Source organism: Copadichromis virginalis, linkage group LG17, assembly GCF_057382275.1.
Source record: "Copadichromis virginalis isolate Kocher_CV1m ecotype Utaka linkage group LG17, C_Virginalis_male_GT1.1, whole genome shotgun sequence".
In the NCBI taxonomy this organism is placed as follows: domain Eukaryota; kingdom Metazoa; phylum Chordata; class Actinopteri; order Cichliformes; family Cichlidae; genus Copadichromis; species Copadichromis virginalis.
The window spans coordinates 16,044,536-16,066,610 of record NC_140634.1 but is presented as its reverse complement, the minus strand read 5'-3'; the positions used below and the strand labels follow the sequence as shown (position 1 = coordinate 16,066,610).

Here is a 22,075-nt window from a genome sequence, read left to right as displayed (position 1 = left end):
CTAATCCTGTCCATCCTGCTCACTCATAATGAAGATCTGAACATCTTCAGCTCTGCTTTCTTTCTTTGTTTCAGTGCCGCTGTCTCCAAACAATACATCATAGCAGGTCTCACTACCATCTTGTAATCCTTCTCTTTCTCTCTTGCTGCTATCCCTCTGTCACAAATAAACACTGAAAACGACCTACAGTATATTAAGTACATTTCTAAACATAATTGTTCAATCCATAAAAAAAAAATCCATAAAAAAATCTGCATGAAACTGAAGAGATTTCCACATCAGTGCACTTAACACCCACAACCTAGGCTGAGAGAAGCTGAGCTGTCAACTGTCAAGGTGGTGTGGGAAGATGCACTGATGTGGAAATCTCAATCAAATGTCCAGTGTGGATGTGGAGGCACCATCTGGCAAAATGCCTGCTCCAAGAGCAGTAGATCTTTGGTCAGGATCCAAATTAGTCAGATGCCACTCCTCTATTTCTGGCTGTAAAGTTGCTGGTACCTGTCTCAATGGTGGACGCCAAAAGTGAAGGGAGCAGGGGAAGCAATCGAGTTCTCTCTCCTCTTCCCTTGGTTTGTTTCTTGGATTCTGGAGCCAGCTGACTAGTATCTGCAGTGAAGTAAATGCTGTGGGGCTGTCTTGGTTGACAAATCTCTGCTGCATTGTGTGGAGGTCAGGGACAGTCCCCTCTGGATTGGCAAACTGGGATGGTGGTCCCATGGGTAACTAGGGGAATGACATTCCTTGGCCTGTGGAAGTCTTTGCCCCAGTACTAGAGAGGAGACTCCACCTGTTTTTTGGCCTAGCCATAGAAGAGCATATCAAGTCTTTACCTGCGATAAGATACTTCAGGGTGCATGGGAATTTTTCCAACAACTCTACATGCATCATTTGAAATTGGGGAAATTGTTTCCCAACCAGGTCGGGGAAAATTATTAATTAATAAAATAAACAGAACGCATCATTTTATTCCAACATCATGTAACTTTAATCCACACCTCCCATTATATTACAACACAAATCTATTTTACAAAGCCCAGATAGGAGCTAAGAAAAACACATAACGAGGTGAATGTGTGAACTACGCAGGAAGCCAAAGCTAAAAATCTAGTGAGAATATGCAAAGCAAAGGTGTTGTAAAAGAATTCAAGCTGCTGTTACCATCTGGATCTAGCTAAGATAAAATGACGCATGTTTTGGTTTCACCCTGATAATGATTTTATTCAAAGTGAAATATCAGAATTAAGTCATGTGAAGGTCAATTAAAACATAAATTAATGGAATAAAAGCTTGTTTTGTTCTACCAATGAATAACAACAGTTTTTAATTATGTCATAACTGTGTGAAGGTTTCATTTTAACAATTCATGGAGGAGTGTAAAAAAAACAAGCAAACGTGTGTAGCCCTCTATCAGACTACATTGAAACCACTGTTGCAAACATTACATTAAGCGGGTTTGTTCCAGTCACGAGTCAGCCTGCTAAGGTTAGTGCTTGTGAAAACTAACAGGGGATGAGCACTGCAGTGTTAGACGGGCCTCATCAACTCATCAAAGTGAAACATTACGAATGGGTTAATGTGTAAAGATTAATATATCCACAAATGTATATTTCTTCCATTTCTCCAATAAAAACCGAGCAATTCTAATCAATGACTAGAAAAAAACAAATTGACCATCTGAGGAGGAGAAGAGTGCACAGGTTGTGCTCCTTCTGTTGCTCAAATGAAGGAAGGAGGCTGCATTTCACCTGCTTTGGAAAGTCACCCTTACTAGTAAAGACATACCATGTGAGAAATGTGGGCGCTCACAGACAGCCTCTGAAACGGGAGGCAGCCAGAGGAAATGAGCTCAATTCAGTTCAATTTTATTTATATAGCGCCAGATCATAACAACAGTCGCCTCAAGGCTATACTACTTTATATTTGAATTATGTAAAATATGCAGTGCTCATTGTAACAGGTTTATACATTTTATCTGAGTTGTCAATAAAATTTGTAGCACCTAAAATGACAATAAGAGCTTTCATGTCATCCCCGACCCTCTAGTGCAGGAGTGGGGGAACTCCAGGCCTCGAGAGCCGTGTCCTGCAGGTTTTAGATGTATTCTTGATCCAACACATGATTTAAATGGCTAAATTACCTCCTCAACATGTCTTGAAGTTCTCCAGAGGCCACTTCCAGAGGTAGTGAACTAATCATTTTATTCAGGTGTGTTGACCTAGGCTGATATCTAAAACCTGCAGGACATAGGCCCCCTGAGGCCTGGAGTTCCCCCACCCCTGCTTGAGTGCATCACCTTCCCTCAACAACAACAGTCCATCTTTGACCAGCCATGACATGACACATGGAGATTAGAAAACATGATATCTATTCACAGAAGGTTACACATCTGTTCTGTTCCTGAGTAAATGCTACCTGGGAGTGAGATAGGGCAGCACTACAAAAAAGAAAAAACACAAGAGGGCTTCCCTAGCTGACTTGAGATCAGTGATCACGTGTTTACAGTGAAACAGTCTGAAGGGGAAAACAGAGAGAGAGGTGATCCTGGAACAGGGGAAGCAATCGAGTTCTCTCTCTCCTCTTCCCTCTTCTTCCAAGGTCCAGAGGTTTTCAAGTCGAGACAAAACTAGAGAACACGAGCTCACTTGACTGATTGTGGCGCCACAGCTGGGTTTCACCCCAACATGCTGATCCCACGTCAGCAAAGAGCTCTTTACCGCTGTGAATTGTAGCTAACCTTGGGTATTTACAGACCTTGGCAGGGTGTCAGCATTCAGGAAGGTAGACTTGGGGGGGTTAAATGTCAGACGTAGAAAAGCCGTACCCTGGAAGTACTGACATGCAGGTCATCGTCGAAGAACTTGGTCTCTATGATAACATTACCACTAGAAAACAAAGACAAGTGTCAGCCTTTAGTAAAAGTGAAACATAACAGAAAATTCACTACAACAGGGCAAAAGATACATGAATGCTGCGCAACTTTGTACAGCTGTGACTGGTAGAATAAAAGGAAACTAAATGTGGGACTTGACTTTAATTATGATTAGCCTGCGCTTCCCAAGTCATCTGTTTAAAGACGACCTCCGGGCGCACTGAAAGAAGAATGTAGGGCTGCTGAACGACACTTTGTGCGGTTTGAAGCTCAGCGACTGGATCTTTTATGATTCAGTCGCTGAAAATCCACAAGGCGTCTACGTGCAAATGTTCAGATCATCAGAATAAAATGCAGGTATGTAAATATATTTCAGCCAAGAACATAAGACCACTTGTGTGTTGATGTACACTTTGTATCGCTATGGAAGCAGGCCTGATGTAGCTCAAGGCCAGATAAAAGCCTAGCACAGCTCTATGGCATTAAAACAGAGACGGTCCAAGTACAGAAACACAAAGTACAGGAAACATCTGAGCAGAGACTCACGTTAAAACATTGGCTGGCATCATCTGGGACTCTGGAGCCGCTTCTATCAGAGACTGCCATGTGTTGGTGGAGTTGGGGATAACGAAACCAAACTCAAAGAACCACTCTGGACAGAGAGACAGAGGGCTCAATGCTGCTGCTCTAGCACACACTATCATTGCTATTACTATACCACCATGGCCTAGATATTAGTTCACAGACATTTCTCTTCTCAGGTGGAAAACAGCAGCACAAACATGTTATGTGGGTGTGGATTGTGTGTTTTCTCTCTGGAACTGTGCAGCAGGGTGTCAGGGGGATTACTGTACTGCAAACACAGTGAAACAGGGAAGTGACGACAATGCACAACAGGTTCCAGGGCTGTGAGCTGTCTGTTCTTCTCAAACCGCCTTCTAGTAACCCTGCACAGGTTTTCCTTCTTTCAGATTTCAACTTGCTTGATTATAGAATCTTATAATTAATTTGCTAATGAATTCACAAAAATACATTTTTATTTGATTTTAATTCTGAGCATTTTATCATTTTTGTTTTTTTCATAATACTATGTAGCAACTGTATTCATTGGTTAACCTTCCTAAGACTACCAGGCCTTCATTTGTCCCTACACATGGTCAAAACAACAAAAAGCTGTTAGCCTCCTAGTAAACGCACCTATAGTATCAATTTCAAAATTGTCTTTTTCTCAAGTTCTCACATTCACAAGATTTTCAAAAAAAAAAACAAAAAACTGACCAAGTCCAAGTCATTGAGATTTGAACTTGTCTGAGATTTTTAGTAGACACAGCTATGGTATCGATGCAAAGTTTCTTTTTTGCCTTGTTCTTGAGTTCTTGCATTCACAAACCTGGGTGACCTCTCACCCGCCCACCGTGGTGACGACATAACGCAGTCAGCCGATTACAGCTGAGGGGTCGAGGTTAAGTGATGATGCTATGTGAAAGGGAGGTTTACTTCAAACATGTTAACATCTTCAAATAGCATTTCACTGCTCACTCTGTGGGTAGTAATCACTTTTAAGGGAATAATATTGTATTTTGTATATATTCATTTTGGTCTTTGTTTTTTTTTTAACAAATTTTAAACACATTTTAATAAACTTGACATAATTTGGAGTAAAATAGGTTTAATCTTACACTGACTATATTATATGAGACAGATAAGATATGGATAACATATAGCACTTTTCCAGCAGTACCTAGTCGACTCCGTTTTTAACATGTTCAGTTAGCTACTGGTCCCTGTACCACATGTGGATAAGAGGATGTCTGTAGAACCAGACAGGAACATGCAGGGCTCCATTCATGTGGAAACGAACACTGATCTGTCAGTTTTCACATATTACCTTCTAAACACTGTCCTTTGAAGAAAACTTTCTGCTCCAGTCTGAACTTCTCCAGCTTCTCTGAGGAAGAAAAGTTGAGCTCTCTGGACACTGCTTTACACTTCAGGATCTTCTTTGGGACACGAGCTGAAGAGACAGATATGCCGTATATAATTAACTCTGCTTACAACAGCTAGGTACGTAACACCAGCATTCAGTGTTTTCATTTGTGGGCCCAGGACCTAAGACTTTATAGACATAATTATACAGGCTACAGGTCAGCATGTAGGATCAGATCAAATCTGTCAAGGCAACTGACCCCTCGTCTGCCCTCCCTGTGCATTCATGCACCTTGTAGAACAGAGTGTATCGTGGAAGAAGTGGCGGATAAAGATGGAACAAAGCAAACAAAAGTAGCAAAGTGGAGCTGAAAAGCTAAGACAGAAATGGTAAATGGACTGGTTCTCTTTTCTACTCTACTGGGGCACTCGGAGCACTTTACATAACATGCTTCATTCACTTGTTCACATCCATTCATACAAGAACGTTTTCCATGCTTATGTGCTTCCATCCAACATCCACACTTCGACGAATTGTTAGCATCTTGCCCAATGATACTATGGCATCCAAACCAGAACAGGCAGGGATTGAACCACTAACCATCTAATTAGCACGACCGCTCTAGTTCCTGAGCTATAGCCACTCTGATACAAGAAATGGAAGCAGCAAACTGTGTGAAATTAAGCGACATGTTAGTTGTTAGGGCTGCTGCTACACTGACAGCTGTAGTCCTAGCAACAACTAGTAACCAGCCTTTGCAGTCACAGGAGGCTGCTGCTGCTCACACTTGCTGTGGAGAAGTGCAGGAGGAGAGACCGCAGGCCCAAGAACAGCGCGAGAACGACAGGAAGGTGTAATTACTATGGTTTAAAAAACTGATGGAGGGATATGACGGGGAAGGGAGAGAGTGAAGAATAATGAATGGCTGATTTGCTGTCCACTAACAGACAAAGTTTAGCTTTTTACTGTCACTAAAAAAAAAAAAAGTTGCATAACCCATTGATCATTATTTCACTTCAGTAACTGAATTATCAGGTTGAATGGAAACCGAGAACAATTGTGAGTGTAACAAATTGATCAGGCTCCTCAGATTTACGGGAAAATCTGTGATGACAATGGAATTCATAAAAGACTCCCTGCTGTCAGTGCGATATCGTGCTGTCAAGTAACTTCTTGAACAATAATGGACAAACACATTTTTTCTGCTTGGTCGTCCTGTGTTTTACATTATTTGAAGGCACAATGCCACAAAACATTTTATGATGGATGTGATGACTCCACTCCTGTTTACCTGCAACAGTCGATCCTGATAAACAGTCATTTCCGACCTTATCTGTCATTTACAAAAGAACACATTTATTGTTTGTGCTGCACACAATTTTCACTGGAAGAGTGAAACCAATTTCTTCCAATGTTAACTAGAGGCTGGTTTCTACAACAGGATGATTGAAAACTGCAAAATCACTTTTGGTAACATTAAAAGGTCAATCTGGTGTTTTTTGAGTGGCCCTCACAAACGCCTCTTCAACATTATAATTTTTAAACTTAAAATGATGTGAAAAAACGACTTTGTCTAAATATACAGCCTCTAAATAAACAGAGAGAAGGATACTGCATATATAGAACAATCAGTATTAGCTGACAATGTTGGCTTATGAGATGAGTGGGTTTTATTATGAATTAGTGGGTAAACCATCTGATAAACAGGTCTTGAAGATTTGTATTTAGTTGTTCTCTCACAACAGATATGACTTGAGAGTGTCAAAAGCGCAGACATACCTTCGTGCTCTACTCCCGGTACAGAGAGGTCCTCCGTTCCCTGCCACAGCACTTTGCCCGTCTCTGCATCCCGAAGATTCATCCAGTTTCTAGCAGGAAACAGTTAAGTAACAGTGTCCTAACCAAAGTGAACGCACCACTCAAATACACACCGGTAGACTTACTGGGAATTTCTGCTGCAGTGGGAGATCTACAAAGCAGCTATGCTGTAACCTAGCGTGTACCTGACCTACACCTCCCTGTAAAGTCCCTACATGTCAGGTCAGCGCAGTGAGACTTTTCAACATGCATATTTTCAGGCTCTTTCCCTGTCGTGTTACCCCATTGCCAACTTTTTCAAGTGTTTGCTGCCAAATTCAAAATATTTGAAATTTTGTATTCGTATCATTTCCAATTAAAGATGATCTTTTCCCAACAAACAGCGTGTACTGTGAATAAAAATTATGGATCTGGATACTTCTACAACTGGTGTTTTCAAAAGGGACATGCTGCACTGGAGACATCAGCCAAAAACCAGTAGAAGCTTACGTGAAGGAACTGAAGCTGTTCTTAATGCGCCATGCCCTCACTTAATTCCAATCAAAGCAAAATGAAAACTGGCAGGATATCTGGTGAAGAAACACAACCTCTGATCAGCTCAACAATATTACTGCAACAACAGCAGTACTACAACTTAACACTGGTCAGCCATTAACACCAAAGCATGGTACCCTGGAACAAGTATTCCCTCAGACTTCATGAAGCCTGCATGCTGAATTTCCTACTGTAGTACAGAAGTGCTGACTGCTCACGTTAGAAACAACAGGAGGACAACAGCACAAACCCACAGAACAACCTTAAAACCATCAGAGTACAGATTTAAATTCTCAAGCACTGATGGCTGGAACATGTTGAAAATGATGACGTTACAACTTTTTTTGACAGTGTGTCAAAACACAGGTGAAAAGCAGACCTTTAATACGCTACTATTATTATGAACAGTCATCTATCATACACTGTAATATGACCTTTGAAAATTTTCTCATAATGCACTTTCAACCTATGGTAGCTACAATTAAACCCCGCCCCCACAATAATCAGAAGAGGCTGGATGGATAAATTGATGATGAACAAAAAGCAATAATTTTATATGTAACCTAACCAATAGAATTCTGGAGTCATTTTTGACCAGGATATGTCCTTCAATGCACACATTAAACAAATATGTAGGACTGCTTTCTTCCATTTGCGCAATATCTCTAAAATCAGAAACATCATCTCTCAGAGTGACGCTGAAAAACTAGTTTGTGCATTTATTACTTCTAGGCTGGACTAATGTAATTTGTTATTATCAGGGTGTTCTCAAAACACCTTAAAAAGCCTTCAGTTGATCCAAAATGCTGCAGCAAGAGCACTGACAGGGACTAGAAAGAGAGGGCATATTTCTCCTGCATTGGCTTCCCTTCATTGGCTTCCTGTTAAATCCAGAATTGAAGTTGAAGTCCTGCTCCTCACATATAAGGTCTTAAATAATCAGGCCCCATCTTATCTTAATGACCTTGTAGTACCATATCACCCTATTAGAGCACTTCGCTGTCGCACTGCAGGCCTACTTGTTCTTCCTAGAGTATTTAAAAGTAGAATGGGAGGCTTTTTTCAGTTTTCAGGCCCCTCTTCTGTGGAACCAGCTTCCAGTTTGGATTCAGGAGACAGACACGATCTCTATGTTTAAGATTAGGCTTAAAACTTTCCTTTTTGCTAAAACATATAGTTAGGGCTGGACCAGGTGACCCTGAATCCTCCCTTAGTTATGCTGCAATAGGTGTAGACTGCTGGGGGATTCCCATGATGCATTGAGTGTTTCTTCTCCAGTCGCTTTTCTCACTCACTATGTGTTAATAGACCTCTCTGCACTGAATTATACTCATTATTAATCTCTGGCCCCCTCCACCGCATGTCTTTTGTCCCGTCTTCCTCCCCTAACGCCAAACAGTTGCAGCAGATGTCCGCCCCTCCGGGAGTTTTTCCTTCCCACTGTCGCCGAAGTGCTTGCTCATAGGGTTATGATTGTTGGGTTTTTCTCTGTATGTATTATTGTAGGGTCTACCTGACAATATAAAGCGTCTTGAGGTGACTGTTGTTGTGATTTGGCGCTGTATAAATAAAATTGTCCTCCATCCTTACTCCTGTATCTCCTCCAGCTTCTCAACACTCTTCACTCATTACTCGATTTCCATCTTTATGTTTAGAGATTGAAAGGCTGCTGCACAATCTTTTCAGCGTGATCTCTCTGCAAGTCCTTTGTCCTTCCTTAGTCTCCAGCTTCACAAACTCACTATGAGCCTTTGCCACCTCTTTCTTTGCTGTAAACCTCTCAGTACACCTGTCTATTTTCTTCATCTCTGTGACTATCACACTTTTTCTTTGCCAACCTCATTCTTTGAATATTTTCATGTACTTCCTCATTCCATTACCAAGTATCTTTATACTCTTTCTTAAATACAAGGGATATGTCAAACACCTTCTTGACAGGTTCTCTCACCACTTCAGCTGTACATTCCCAGTCATCTGATAACTTCCCAACAAACCCCACAGCCTGTCCCAGCTCCTTCCTGAACTCTGAGCAACATGCTTCCTTCTTCAACTTTCACCATTTAATCCTTGACTCGCTTCCTCTTCTTAATTTCTAAAATCATCCTACCAACTACCATCAGATGCTGCTTAGCTACATTCTCCCTTGACACCACCCTGGAGTCTCATATGTCTTTCAGACTGCACTCAGGGTGAACATAAGGTGACCTTATGCCACCCTATGTTCCTCTCTTTTCTTGTATGTTTGACAGTCCTTTCCATCCTTTTTGCAAAATCCACTGCCACGTAATTTTCCACATTTCCTCCCCAACACCATCACCTCTGTTCCCATAACCTACATTACACTGAAATTAACAACTCCCACCCGCCATAGGGACACTCTGCACTGACAACCGTTAACGTCACATCTTCAATTTCCATCATCAAACTCATGATCCCACCTCACTCCCTCTTCATCCCCATAACACTGTTCACATCCTCTTCCTTAAAAATTACCCCCACGCCGCTTCACTTCCAATCTAAACCATGGTAGAATAGTTTGAATCCACCTTGAGTGCTTCCCTTGCTTGTTAATGAGCCCCCAGTGAAAAGCTGCTGCCTCCTGCACACACAATATATCAACCTTCCTTCTCTCCGTATCACCCAGCTCTCTCCTTTTACCAGTCGGAGTCCCTACATGTAGAGTTCCTACTCACACTTCTGCATTCATGCCTTTCCTTCTCTCTTACCAATGCCTAAAACACCTTCCCCTTCTCCTCTGTCTTCATCTTCAGACAACAGTAGCACAGTTTCCACCAGCAGCCTGTTGGCCAACCCCCCAGAGGAATGAAAGTCGTCATATTATGGGATTATTCATTAGTCATCTGTGAATAGTGTAATGAATAGTGGATTTCTTATACTGTTTTCGAATTTGCTTGAAGAACACAGTTCTACAAATGTGTAAGCTTTATGTCACAGATGTCCTTAATTGCCAAAGTTACTTTTCTATGTTTCTATAATTGCTATTATAATTTTCAAATTTATTGGATATAAGTACAACATGTTATTATTTTGATTAAGATGCCAAATCAGTTATTTACTTCCATTTTTGAACTGAAAAGGTAGTTTTAGTGGTCACATGTTTATGTGATTAGTTTATTCATTTCTGACCTCCCAGAGAAGTCCACTCAATCTTCACTACAGTGAATACAGTCATTTATAGTTTGGAAAAAGGTTTTTGGCCCATTTGTAAAATATTTGTTATCTGTTGAGCCCTGTACATGGTGGCTGTGTGGCTTTTGTCCAAACAGTGTATATAAGAGACTGAGTGGACTTTCACATACCCTCCCTGTGGTTGGGTCTGTGCACAGTTGTCTCCACAGCCACTCCACTTGAAGGGCACCAAATGTACATACCTCCTCCAAGCTAAGTGTCTGCAGTTGACAGCTGTCTGTGGCTGAGTCTGCAAGGGAGTATAATCCCAGCCGTATGGGTCAGATCCCACTGACAGCACAACTCCATTACCTCTACTAGCCCCTCCCCCTTCCTTTGGCTTTCTAGTAAAGTATGCTGAGTTGAACAGTTTCACTAATCCCTCCATGCATAACCAGATCTACACCATCCAGAAGAATCCTCTTTACACACTACCAAAACAAAAAAAAGGCTCAGAAAATAAAAACCATCACCTCCACAAATGCTTTACACCCAATAATGTATGCCCTTATTCAATTTACTTCCAATCACTTTCTCACAGTCTAAAACCCATACACACTTCAGCTCCAATAACATCATACAAAATTATACCATAGCCTCCTGTGGGTCTGCTGCAGGTTGTGTGTGTGTGTGTGTGTGTGTGTGTAAATCACCAGGGTGCCTGCACAGACCCGTCAGAACATCGTTAATGAGCCCCCAGTGAAAAGCTGCTGTCACATTTTAGTCTGCATTTATTTTTTAAAGACATTTTAATGGCTCCAAGTACTGGCAACTTCCTAACCCCAACATTTATACAACTACTGACCTTTAAGCCATTTACACCAGAATTCAATAAGATTTGATTGTGGAGCTGCCAAAATAGCTTTTATAGTATTACATGTTAGGATAAACAAAGAATACAATTTTGATGTCCATTTATTTTGAGGTGATGTTCACAGCACATAACTGCAATTTTAGGAAACGGAGAGAACTTTTCTCTTTGCTTGAGGTTTTACCATCAATTACATTAGCTGCTTATATTTTGCCTTTAATTTACAACTAGTAAACCATAAAAAGAAGATGAATAGTGTTTTGAGCTGGCATACAGTTAAAACAAAGGTCATTATTTTACTTTTTTGATATCTAGAAAGATATCAAAAGATTGAAAAGCCAGCTGGAAACACTGAAGTACCAAACACTGAAGTACCAAACACTGAAGTACCAAACACTGAAGTACCAAACACTGAAGTACCAAACAGCGGTCTTTGTGCTTTAGCACAAAGACCGCTGTGTAGCTCTTTTAGTTGTCAGTCTCTCACAGCAGCTTGCTGAAATCTGACTAATCCTTCTAGAAGACTTCCTTCCAGTTCCAAGGTGTCTGAAGGGGTTTCGTAAGAACATCCTGGCCATTTAAAATCATCACATTTCACCATTTACAAATCTGATGACTACTCAGTATGGGACAAAGTGACATAACTTCACAAACACTACTTTAGTATTATATTAGTTAAACAGGGCTGTTGTCATATTGGACTTTATCTGTGTTACCATTACACTAAAGAAGGGAAAAAGAAAATTCTCTTTAGCCCATTTCAATAAGGACAGAAGGCAGTAAAGCTCCATTCCACTAAATCATGGGTTTAACCATTACCACAGTGCATCAAGAGGTCTGACCAAACAGTTAAAGGCATGCAGTAAAAGTGCTGTAGAAATGTGTGTGAATGTATAAATCAAGCCTGCAGTAAAAAGTGCTCACATAGAGCTGGTTCTTAACTGGTCAAGTTAACCCAGGATGTTCTAGTGTAGCTTCAAGCTAATTTACATGAAAGGGTGACACTGGCACAGACCATTAACCATTAAGCACACAATCCCCCCCCCCCCCCCCCCCTTTCTTTTCTGTAGACTTTTTCTATAGTAAGATTTCTAATCTGGACATGCTTTTCAGTTTTTATGTTTTCTGAGCATCAGAAATGAAGTGTATTTGTTTAATTCTGTGCGACACAGGTTATAACATAGTTTTACTCGTGTGTTTGAGTGCTTCTAGGCATGTCCTTCTATTTTACAAGTGTTTTAATGATTGTGAACTGACTCGCGCTGAGTTCTTATAAGATATAGGCAACGTAAACATCAGATGTGTGCTTGAAACACCTCCTTAGCTTCTGCTTCATGCTTATGTTACAGCATGTGTACACAAGGTGTAACCCCTAAAAATAAGTCTACAATGATAACCTACACATAAGAGACTATTGTGATACTACTCTACCGCACTTTTACTGCATGACTTTAATCACTTTGTCTTTTTTTTTTTCCCTTGGCTAAAAAACAAACAAAACACCAGCTTCAGGTTTAGTTTACAGACTGATGTTCTGACATTTGTCTTTCAAACTGGATGCTACAACTCAGAATTAATGAATCAATCAATGACATGTTGAGCTGCATCAAGCTTAAAGAGACTCCATTTACCTACCTAAATGACTGAGGTAACTTATGCTGAACACTTATCCTGCACAGCATCTCCTATTCTCTAATCACAAATCTGTTGCTCGGTCACTTTCTCAGACATGTGCTGGATGAGCGCTAACAGGCACACCAAAGAGGAATAAAATTGACTCACTACATGAGTACACATTTAACAGGTCATACTGCAATCTCCAATGTTGCTCTGGTGGTTAGCATACAAATCCAGAATAGCTGCGTGGAATCAAGTCTGCCATCGTCACACAGAGAGGCGCACCTGGGTTTCAACTTCCAGCATTACGGAACCATACAGCAGTCAGACTATGCTCAACGCGAGTCACATACCTGTGAGGCGCTTAATAATAGTTACAGGAGGCACAACAGTTACTTCTCAGCTACCTGAGCAAAATCTCATCCTCATCATGTGCCACAGGTACTACAACTGCAGGCGAATTCACCCTCATGTGGAAGCTCATGTGAGCCCACAGGTCGTCATTCAATGAGCTGCTGTTGTGTCCGTTCAGACACTGGAACACAGCAACTATACAACTCCGTGCGCAGAGACTGTGGCAGGTTAGCTTTAGCAACTAAGCTTGTTGTACAACAACATCCATCCTGCTAATGTGGCTGCTGCATCCTGTCCTATGCCTTTACCCAGACAGCTAGCTATTTAGCTCACTGCTGTGTTTCTAACATTCGCGCAACACAAACAGGAAAAAGGATACAGTTTGAAGCCCTTCAAAATTTCCTTGGCCCTGTCTTCGTCTGAAGACATGTCCGAAATGGTTTGTTTTCGCTCCTTACAGATAACCTAGACTTTTCTGAAAAAAGACGGCTGCTGTTCACGTTAGCTTAACTACTTGGCTAACTACTAGTCAGAATTCACCTGAAATAACGTTCACTACTCTGCTGGACTGCAGGCTAAATCTGATCCGATAATGCAATCAGCTAAATATACCCAGCTAGCAAACGGGCTGCACACAGCCTAACCAGTGAAACGCAAGGGAACCACTATCAGCCAATCACAGGGAGAATAGCGAGCAAGGGCGGGACTAAAACGGATAAAGACGCGTCACCAGTGGCAACGCCACACACAAAGTATTACATCATTATTGCGCTGTCTGTGTGCTTACTTCTTTTATCATTTAAGCACTCACTCTCCTAAAACGCAAAACTAGGCGTGTGTTCAAATTCAGGGGCTGCCCTTAAAGACCGGAAGTGAGCGGCTGTTAAACTGGACCGTGTCCCCTACGACGCTCGGCTCTTGTTGCTTAGCAACCGCGACAGTAGACGCTGCATCCGTGATGGACGACCGAAATGGAGAAAATCTTTAATTTATGTCATTTATTTTACTTTTATTGGAGCAAAATTGTATTGTTTCGTGTAATGTATGTGAGAACACCACAGCCGAGCGCGGACTCCCTTTAGCCAACAGTAATGTTAACTTTAGCAAGTAAACTAGTTAGCTATAGTGTAGCTCAAGACACTCATTTCACTCATTTAATTTTGACGGTGCAAAAAATAATAGGTCTTATATTATACATATTTTATTATATATCCTGTACTTACATCAAAACGTAGCTCAGAGATAGAATTTAACTCAGTTGTCCTAAATGTTACATTTCAGTTCAAATTCAGGGTATTTAGTTCTAATTCGTATTATTTTAAACCTGTATGACTGTGTCACAAATAATTATATACTGCGACCCCTACAACTGTCTGAAAGCTTTAGTTATATTGAAGGGCAATATCCCTTAGTGACAGCTAGAAATATGTGATCCTTTTGTAGGTTTTAAATAAAATGCAAGGTAAACGGATGTAGTAAATATTCTTTTATTGGATGAGAAAATTGTGCAGTATAATTCTCTTAAGTTGTTAAAGACGGCTGGAAACTGTGGTTTGCACGCAGAATCCAAACAGGGCTGTCCTTCTCCAGGACTAAACAATACTAAAAACAGACATGTTCATTGTTGGTGGCAAATCTGTGTGTGCATACAATTTTACACAGTACGACTGCACCAGGCTTATGTAGAAGTTTTGAGCACCCCTTATATCTTTATAATTTGCATGGAAAATGGGAGATGGGTGCAGCAATTTACCATTTTTGCAGATGCTAAATCTTTTGATACTTATCTGGATTCATAATTTCATCGATTTTAACAAGATCTCCAACACCACTGGCTGAAATGCAGCCCCAACCATGAGAGAGCCTCCACCGTTTTTAACAGATGCAGGCTGTAAATTTTTAAATTTGGATCCATCACTCCATTGGGCCAGTTGCCACGGATTTTCAGTCCAGTTCTTGTGTAATGTGGCATACTTCAGGCTTTTGTTTGTTTACCTTTCTTAACAATGACTTCTTGAAAGCAACCCTTCCACTGAGACCATTTCTGATGAGGCTTCAGTGAACAGTACATGGATCAGCTGAAGGTGGAGATGCATCTCTCAGGTTCGAACCTGACTGAACCTCCTCAAATTATTTTTCTCTGCACGTGATCAGTTAGCGGTTTACAACTACACTTTCAAGAATTTTTGAAATAAAAGGAAGGTTGGAGATTGACCTATAATGTGCCAATACAGCTGGGTCAAGTGATGGCATTTTAAGTAACGGTTTGTCTACTAAGGTCTGTGGTGCATAGCCAATTAACAGAGATGGAGATGATCAGCATTATTGAATTCACCTGTGAGTGCTAATTTTAGCACGACTGGTGTATGTGTCGTGTTTTGTAGTACTGATCACTCAAATTCTGTAAGACTACAAGCCATACATCAAAACCATGCAAACTCATCAAAGAACAGCCCAGTTGGGATGTGAACCACAAACCCCTCACTGAGGCAACAGTGGTAACCACTGAACTTCCACACCTCAAGTTTCTCCATTTAAATTTGTGAACTCATTTAAAATTTGGAAGTGGCTTGAGTGTGACCGTGTGTGAGACAGAATAAAGTGCTGGAGAATACTCAGCTGATTAAGCATTTTCACACACATGCCAAAGCTTCATGCTCCTTTCAAACAGAAAAGAATGGGCACAAGTCACCATTCTAAAATTTATTTTATACTTAAAGTACACATTTCTATACAAAAATGTATATGCTTTATTTCTGCTGCAGCGGTAATTTTACAAGTTCTTTGGTGATATTCATTCCTTTAGCCACAGTAGGCTAATCTACAGTCTGGTCTAAAGCCAAGCAGCATGTTATGTCTATATTTTGAGATTTCTACAAACATCTTCAGGTGTGCTGACGACCGAGATGGTTGCAGCAACATAAACAGATCTGATGAATGGTGACAAAGCAAAAAGAGAAAGACGAGGCTGGAATGTAGTTTCATGTTTTATTAAATGACTTTTACTCCTTCTTGGCAGCAGCCTTTCTCATGGCAGCCAGTACGTTGCTCAGCTCTTCTCTCTTTCTCTTGGCCCGAATGTGAGTGCCGATCTGTGAGGGGAAAAACAGTATAGAAATATTAGAAGAGCTCTGAGCTTTTCTGTTGTCCAGTCAGTGCATAAAAATCATATCCAACAAACGATCACAAAAAAGCTCAAGTCCTTATAAATGGCCAACACATTACAGATGGCTCATTATAAAACTACCTCACTGAAATTGTGAGAATGCACACATCTCAACTCATAGTTAGCAGTTGGAAGGCTGTGTAACATGGAAAATTATGAGTATAACCTCCAAATCACAAAACATGGTACTGATAACCTCAGTAAATAAACATGTTATGAAAACTGAGCTAATTTTGAATGTGATCGCAGCCACAAATCAGAAATAAGTTGGCGCAGGGTCACATGCAGCACTGTGTAGCATCCCCTCTTCTTCTAACAACAACCCACAAGTCCACCAGAGCAGCTGCGGGACTTGTGGAAGAGGAATGTTAGAAGATTCTTCTTCTCTGTTAGAGGATTCCAGCTGCTCAGCAGTTCTGACCCTGCTTTGTCCTGTTTTTGGTGCAAACTGCCACTTCCAAAGGTGCCGATTTTGATTAATATGACCTCAGCAGTTTTCCACTTTGCCTCAGTCTATCTTAAACTGGCTTTGGTCCAGAGAAGACAGCGGTGTCTATGGATCACGCTCCCATGTGGCTGCCTCTTTGCATGACAGAGCTCCAACCTGCATCTGTGGAGGGCACGCTGATCCTGAGCCCATGCACTGATTTCCACCACACAATCATGCCCGTTTTAAGGGACTGGTGATGCAGATATCCAACAATGATGATATTATGAACTACAGATGATGAATTACTCAAAGTCTTCACATGTTTACATTCAGAGACATTCTGAAAAACAATTTGTAGACGCAGTTTTCTGCAGAATGGTGAACCTCTGCCTCTCTAAGATGCTCTTTTAGACCCCGTCATGTGACTCACATGTTGCCAATTAACCTAAGTGGCTGCTAAATGTTCCTCCAGCTCTTTCTTTTTAGTCCCACTTTTTCAGCTTGACCCTGTTCGAATGTTCTGATACCTGCTGCTGCCATCGAGTCAAAATGAGCTCAGTTTTCTTAACATGGTACAATAATTCAGTTTAAACATAGAGCTGGGCGATAGAACGATAACGATATGTATTGCGAAATAACTTTTTCTCGATAGAAAAGTTAAACTATTGCGATAGACCTCACCGCTCGTCCTCTTAAAAAAAAAAAAAAGAAGAAGAAGAACAGCCAATCCAAATTAAGTAGCGCAGAGCCACACCAATCACAGCCGCAGCGTCACGTCACGTGACTTGTTACGTACAGCACAAGTGCCAAGCCGCACATGTGTATTTGTTTGGGAAGTAGCCGGCCGCCGTGCCGCCCGGGTAATGGAGGGACTAGAGTGCCGACTAGAGAAAAATCAACCGAGCGTGACCGAAGAGAAAACAGATGATGGTTCCAATGCCGGAGAGATTGTCGAACGGAAGAGCCGCAGAAGTTCCGTAGTGTGAAGGTATTTCGGCTATTTCAAGTCTGACAAAAAACAGAGTAGCGTGCACTGTAAATTGTGCCGAAAGCAAGTCTGGAAATACAATAACGCGGTGCATGCTCAATGTCTGACTGGAAGCACTAATTCGTCATTCGGCTTTTGTCAGACTAAAGTAACTGTTAAAACTGTTTGAAAAGCTCAGCTATACAACAAGGAGAGATTGAGAATTTCCTTTTAGTTCTCAGTTCATTTGATATTGACAAAAGTTAGTCAGTTTTGTCTGTTCTTCTGTAAAACAAACTAAGATTTATTTTTAGAATTAATATTTTGTTTCTAAGTGGAATTGACAATTTAGTCTGTTTCGTTTGTTCTATTTTGAAACTTAAACGCTTTAGCGGCTGCCTTTTGTGTAGTTTGCAATATTTGCCTTTATTTATCTGAAAAAGTCTCATGTTCCTTAAGTACATCTACCCTGTTGAACTTATTATGGGAAATAAATATTTAAATAAAAACAAGCTGCTGATTATTTCACATTTTACTTGTGAGCAACGGCACATTTAAATCTTACAAATATAGTTATTTGGCTTATATCGTGATATAGATCGTTATCGCCTGAAATGAAAAAAAAACAAACAAAAAAAAACATATCGTGATATGAAAAAAATCTTATATCGCCCAGCTCTATTTAAACATGTAATATGTTTTATAAATATTATAAAGATAATACAACATTTGCATAATCTTTATTTACATTTTACAACTTGTCCTCACTTTTGTGGTTTGTAACCAGGCAAACACTACTGTGGTTTAGGCTGGCGAGTGCTTTGACACAAACTCACCCTCTTCTTGATGAACTTGAGGGCTCTCTTGTCCTTGGACACTTTCAGCAGCTCCATGGCTCTCCTCTCATACGGAGCAAACCCACACACTTCACGGATCATATCCCGCACAAACTTGGTGTGTTTGGTCAGACGCTGGGCAGTAAAGACATAAGTACACGTTAAGTCAAAGCATTTAACACCATTGACTCTATTTGGACATAATGTGATATAGGAATGTTGATGCCTGACAGATTATGCTTATGTGGACTGATTTACACTATGTGTCATCAAACGCTTCAGGTCAAGCCAGTCACAGAGTAAGTACACAAACTACTGTCTGAAGTGCAAATATATTTATCTTAACACTTGTAATATAGTCAAGTCTGTAAAGTCACTCAGCAAGAGATACTCACCCCGCGCCGGCGGCTGTGTTTGGGAGCAGTTACATTTTTGGTGACTGGGTGGCCTTTGTTAAGGCCAACAGCCATAGGATAACGAATAGCCATGTCTGCGGAGGATCACACACAAACATTAAGACAAGTGCAAATGATGAGGCTTTAACTAGCTGCAATCTCACATGATCAACATATCAGAACAAATACTTTAGTATGCAATAGCAGGAAGACCAACACCGACAACAGGCTCTTGTCTAAGCTCTATTGTAAGCAGTGATGGGAATAACGGCGTCCATCGCTTTACTTTACTGCAAAGGTAGCTGTAGCTCAGGAAGTCGAGCAAGATGTAAGGTCAGTGGAATCAATTCAACCTCATTAAATAAAAAAAAAAAAAGCACTGTGTGATATACACACACAACAGACCAATTACTCTCGTTCAATGGATGAGACCTGCAGATTAGACAATAACTGTGTGCAAAAAGAATGTTAGCAGGAGCTTCTGGTTCTTTTGAGCCAGCCATTTGAAACAACACCATAATTTGGTCTCAAAAACATTTCTTACAGTGCTAACAGGACTCCAAATCTCCGTTTAACAACCACAATCTAAACAGGTCAATGTCGGTGGAAGCTTAACCATCACAGTTACACTGAGTGAACGCTGATTACTAAAATGTGCTCTGCTGCAGCCACCTTCAGTAAAAACTCTTGACTTGGACTCGCCATGTAAGACACGCGAGGTAGCCTGGAGCAATCTGCGATTTCATTTCCAATTTTGAGGGTACAAGCGACCTACTGGCGCTGATCCGTCACATCGGGCCGGTAAAGCTTTAATGTCCACCAGACTGTGCGACAGCTCCCTATGAGCCAGCAGGTCTGCTCGCTGCTTTAGTTTCTCACTACAACAATATTCAGTCTGCGCTCGGAAGCACCGATTTCTACGCACTTAGGAACATAAGGAAAACGGACACGGCTGACTAGACGCCACATTTTCTTCAACTTCATATAATACGGTGCTACAATACTGAGCTGAGACGTAAAGTAAGGTTAGTAGTTACTAAACAGTTTCAACAAATCTTCTAAAACTCGACGGATGGCAAAGATTAAAAACGGCTTTTGGCTAAAACTTCTCGACATTAAAATCGTACCTGCTATCTTTGATGGCGGTCAGGCCGGAAGGACTGTTGCGTGAGCTAAACGGGGCAATGAAAGCGCTGACCCGGAAAACGCTTCTGTTACGCTGGCGTGACAGCGCGCCCTGCTGCCCGGGAAGAGAAAGCGTTTTTCATTTTAATGGGGTTTTCTCATTTCACTAATCTGTCTCTGGAATCAGTCTATGTACACTATGTTAAAGGTCGTTTTATTCCTAAAATGCATTTGGAGGTTAGAGGATGGTTAGAGGATGGAGGAGGCTGTGATGATGCACAGCTTTATCCTATGCAAAAGTGTTTCTAATCTTCACCGAGTTTGGTGCATCAGTATATAAAATCTATAGCTCTTAATATTCTGATACAAATACCATTGTTGTTTAGTGAGACTTTTGATTCTTCTTGCCCTAAATGTCTAAATGTTTTTTTCTATATACATTGAAGGAAATAATTATTCCCCCAGAAATCACTGTTGGTGAGTACAGTGAGATGCTTCTTGTAGTTGGTGGAAATGTGAACCAATAGATCCTTTGGGTTTTTTGGCTGCTGACACACAACTTCACACAGACAGACACACAGCTCCTCCTTACTAACAGCTGGATTAGCTAATGCTAATAACACTTAACAAAACGTAAGGAGAAAGTTCAGGGGTCAGCAAAGCTCCTGTTTTCAATAAAGTATTAAACAGTCTTCATGAATGTTAACCTGGCCGACACATATGGTAACATTAGCTGTTTAGTATTAGCATAGTCCAAAAGCAAACCAATCCCCCAAGACAACAAAAGGGGCATAGTCCAACACAAAAAGTTCAGAGGGCCAACCGCAGGTCCAACAGTTCAGCAATGGAACAGTTCAGGTAGGCAGCAACAAAGGCGAAAGACTTTTGGTGGCCAGCAACGGCGTGGCATGACAGGTGACCAGCAACGTGCTGGCAGTGCAGATTGTGACTGAACTGGATGTGGCTTGGCAGATCATGGATGTGTAGGCCATAGCTTGGCAGGACATTGATGTGCAGACTGTCTCGCTCAGGCATGGCAGGTCGTGCACGGCAGGTCCAGGCAGTGCGCTGTCTTCCGGCTGGGGTGTGGCAGGTCCAGGTGGCACACAGATCTCCAGCTCGGTTGTGGCAGGTCATACGGTGTGCTGTCCTCCAACGTGGGTGCAGCATGTCCAGGCAGCGCGTTGACCTCCGGCTGAGGAGTGGCAGGCCAGATGGCGTGCTGTCCTCCAGCTTGGGCGTGGCAGGTCCAGGCAGTGCGTTTAACTCCAGGTTGGGCGTGGCATGTCAGGCACGGCAGGTCCAAACGGCACGCTGGCCTCTGGCTCAGGCATGGCAGATCCAGACGGCGCGTTGACCTCCGGCTCAGGTGTGGCAGGTCCAGAAGGCGCGCTGTCCTCCAGGTGGGGCGTGGCAGGTCAGACGGCGTGATGTCCTCCAGCTTGGGTGCGGCAGATCCAGGTGGCACGTTGTCCTCCAGCTCAGCCGTGGCAGGTACAGGCAGCGCGTTGACCTCCGGCTCAGGCGCGGCAGGTCCAGAAGGCACGTTGTCTTCTGGTTCAGCCGCAGCAGGTCCAGGCAGCGCGTTGACCTCCGGCTGAGGAGTGGCAGGTCAGATGGCGTGCTGTCCTCCAGCTTGGGCGTGGCAGGTCCAGGCAGTGCGTTTAACTCCAGGTTGGGCGTGGCATGTCAGGCACGGCAGGTCCAAACGGCACGCTGGCCTCTGGCTCAGGCATGGCAGATCCAGACGGCGCGTTGACCTCCGGCTCAGGCGCGGCAGGTCCAGAAGGCACGTTGTCTTCTGGTTCAGCCGCAGCAGGTCCAGGCAGCGCGTTGACCTCCGGCTGAGGAGTGGCAGGTCAGATGGCGTGCTGTCCTCCAGCTTGGGCGTGGCAGGTCCAGGCAGTGCGTTTAACTCCAGGTTGAGCGTGGCATGTCAGGCACGGCAGGTCCAAACGGCACGCTGGCCTCTGGCTCAGGCATGGCAGATCCAGACGGTGCGTTGACCTCCAGCTCAGGTGCAGCATGTCCAGG

At 42.2% G+C, this 22,075-nt stretch overlaps 2 protein-coding genes across 2 annotated transcripts; both read right to left on the bottom strand.

Moving 5' to 3' along the window:
• Nucleotides 1-942: 942 nt before the first annotated feature.
• pde6d (phosphodiesterase 6D, cGMP-specific, rod, delta) lies at nt 943-14,049 on the bottom strand. Its single transcript, XM_085437008.1, has 5 exons — nt 13,502-14,049; nt 6,579-6,667; nt 4,761-4,886; nt 3,419-3,524; nt 943-2,885 (listed from the first exon to the last, which is right to left on the bottom strand). Exons 1-5 carry the CDS (start codon nt 13,549-13,551, stop codon nt 2,804-2,806), a joined length of 453 nt encoding a protein of 150 aa, XP_085293134.1. The 5' UTR covers nt 13,552-14,049; the 3' UTR covers nt 943-2,803.
• A 2,047-nt stretch (nt 14,050-16,096) lies between these two features.
• Nucleotides 16,097-20,128, bottom strand: rpl36 (ribosomal protein L36). The gene is made up of 4 exons (XM_085436677.1): nt 20,044-20,128; nt 18,917-19,011; nt 18,522-18,656; nt 16,097-16,214 (listed from the first exon to the last, which is right to left on the bottom strand). Exons 2-4 carry the CDS (start codon nt 19,007-19,009, stop codon nt 16,125-16,127), a joined length of 318 nt encoding a protein of 105 aa, XP_085292803.1. The 5' UTR covers nt 19,010-19,011; nt 20,044-20,128; the 3' UTR covers nt 16,097-16,124.
• Between the last annotated feature and the right edge of the window lie 1,947 nt (nt 20,129-22,075).

What these genes read in the sequence shown, in the direction of transcription:
- pde6d (XM_085437008.1), bottom strand. Translation starts at nt 13,551, where the DNA reads ATGTCTTCAGACGAAGACAGGGCCAAGGAAATTTTGAAGGGCTTCAAA. An exon ending in ATTTTGAAGGGCTTCAAACT is followed by an intron (nt 6,668 to 13,501) that starts GTATCCTTTTTC and finishes GTTTCCTGCTAG; the next exon opens with AAACTGGATGAATCTTCGGG. An exon ending in ACCGGGAGTAGAGCACGAAG is followed by an intron (nt 4,887 to 6,578) that starts GTATGTCTGCGC and finishes CTGTCTCTTCAG; the next exon opens with CTCGTGTCCCAAAGAAGATC.
- rpl36 (XM_085436677.1), bottom strand. Translation starts at nt 19,009, where the DNA reads ATGGCTATTCGTTATCCTATGGCTGTTGGCCTTAACAAAGGCCACCCA. An exon ending in AACACAGCCGCCGGCGCGGG is followed by an intron (nt 18,657 to 18,916) that starts GTGAGTATCTCT and finishes TTTACTGCCCAG; the next exon opens with CGTCTGACCAAACACACCAA. An exon ending in TCAAGTTCATCAAGAAGAGG is followed by an intron (nt 16,215 to 18,521) that starts GTGAGTTTGTGT and finishes TTCCCCTCACAG; the next exon opens with ATCGGCACTCACATTCGGGC.